The 1,971-nt window shown below is 49.9% G+C and overlaps 1 protein-coding gene across 1 annotated transcript in view; it reads right to left on the bottom strand.

Moving 5' to 3' along the window:
• Window positions 1-649: 649 nt before the first annotated feature.
• SRL (sarcalumenin) overlaps window positions 650-1,971 on the bottom strand; it is a 43,696-nt gene continuing 42,374 nt past the window's right edge. Inside the window, exon 7 of the mRNA XM_023513866.1 lies at window positions 650-1,461. Within this exon, the coding sequence (XP_023369634.1) occupies window positions 650-1,461 (812 nt within the window). The remainder of the gene's footprint in view (window positions 1,462-1,971) is intronic.

Genomic DNA, 1,971 nt, shown 5'->3' on the forward strand with positions numbered 1-1,971 from the left:
GGCACTGGGGGTGCAGGCAGATCCTTAATGTAATCTGGGAAGGCTTGTTCTCTCTCTGTTGTCTGGCATCCTGAACTACTGCCCTGACCCCTGAGGAAGGAGGAAAGACGTCCTGAGGATAGGCTTAACACCCAGGCAGATTCAGACCTGAGAGACTGTTGTCCACTGTTGAACGTCAACCCAAACTTAGAACGTTTGGGGACAAACAGAAGACTGTCAATGAAAGGAAGCCAAGAGGATCTGAGAGGCCCTCTAAAACTCAGGTCTTCACTATTTTCCCAGCTTATAGGAGAAAAGGAATTTCAGCTGCATTTGGCTTATTTGACCCTCATTGATCTAGTACACACTAGGATTTAGCTGCTCTCTGTCCCTCAGGACAAGACCCAGGGAAAGCAGGTGAAGCCTCACTTGCCTCAGTCAGGCCTCTTCACTGAAGCAACAAGACAAGCACATGCTATAATTCACAGTTTCACTCTCCTCCCTAGACCCACACACCCTCCCCGACCACTGGCCTCAATGAATTCCCAAATCTCCAATGTGTGATAATTCTTGTCAGTGTGGCTCAAAGGGTTAACACACCAGGACTTCTCAGACAGTTAGGACACAAGCTCATTCACCAATGGCAACCTGAGACGGGCTACACGACAACCTAGTGCTTCTTGTAGCGATTCTTTGGGGTTTCGCCACACCCTGTTTTGTCACAGTTGAGAGCACCTGGATTCTTCCCCAGCCCAAGGCTACCCAGGAGGCCAGGAAGCTCCTGGGTGATGGCCCGCTCAATCTTCTCCAGAAAGCAACCTCCCAAGTAGGAGCACTGCTGAGAGAGGAGTTTGAAACCAGAAATGGGGTTAATGCCAAAGAAGTCCTTATAGGCTTCCCTATTGGGAAGGTCAAATTTGCTGACATTGGTCTTTGCCAGGATGGTCTTGAAGATGTAGAATTTATCAGGATCTTCCACAATGTCCTTAAAGACCAGTTCTCCATCACTGAAGAAGGTCATTTTGTCCTTATATGTCTGCAGATATCGATCAACCAAGAGGGCGTGAATGCGGACCCGGATGGCATGCTGGCGGATGAAGGCAATCTTGTTCTCCATCCTGTTCTCAATCACTTGATTCAGGTCTTCGAGGAGGGAGATCTCTTCTTTGAGGAATAGATCTCGGTGGGTGTCTGGCTTGTAATCTTGTGGCCAGAAGGAGCTGACATAAACCCTTGGGGGCTCTGTGACATTGATAAGAGGGGCCAAGCTCCAGAAGAGGGCCCCATAAACCCTCATGAGCATTTGCATGGCCAAGCTGTCCGCCTTGTTCAGGATGATTCTTATCTGGGACTCACGTCCCTTCAGCTGGCGAAAGAGTGTTTCCAGCTCCAGGCCCACATCCAGCTTGGTCGGGTCAAAGACAACGAAGATGAGGTCAGCTCTGTCAATGAACCACTGGCACACATCATTGAAGGGGTAGCCTTTGGAGACAGGAGAGAGAAGTCAAACTGAGTTCAAAGCCTTTCTCTTTTTTTTTTTTTGCAGTTTTTGGCCGGTCTGGGTTTGAACCCGCCACTTCTGGCTTATGGGGCCGGCACCCTAATTCTTTGAGCCACAGGCGCTGCCAAGCCTTTCTCAAAGCCCCTAGCACTGCCTTTCTGAACCAAATCATTCTGTGGGTTGAAAGAAGAAACAGTACTAGGGATTTTCTGGTCTTCTAAAGACTATTAAAAAGTTAATTGTGGGCTCAGTACCTGTGGCTCAAGTGGCTAAGGCACCAGCCACATACACCTAAGGTGGTGGGTTTGAATCCATCCCGGGCCTGCCAAACAACAATGATGGCTGCAACCAAAAAATAGCCGCTGTGGCAGGCGCCTGTGGTCCCAGCTATTTGGGAGGCTAAGGCAGGAGACTTGCTTGAGCCCAGGAGTTGGAGGTTGCTGTGAGCTGTGATGCCACGGCACTCTACCCAGGGGGACAGCTTGAGGCTC

The sequence above is a fragment of the Otolemur garnettii genome, unplaced genomic scaffold, assembly GCF_000181295.1.
Source record: "Otolemur garnettii isolate 467f Iridium unplaced genomic scaffold, OtoGar3 scaffold00044, whole genome shotgun sequence".
Lineage (NCBI taxonomy): Eukaryota > Metazoa > Chordata > Mammalia > Primates > Galagidae > Otolemur > Otolemur garnettii.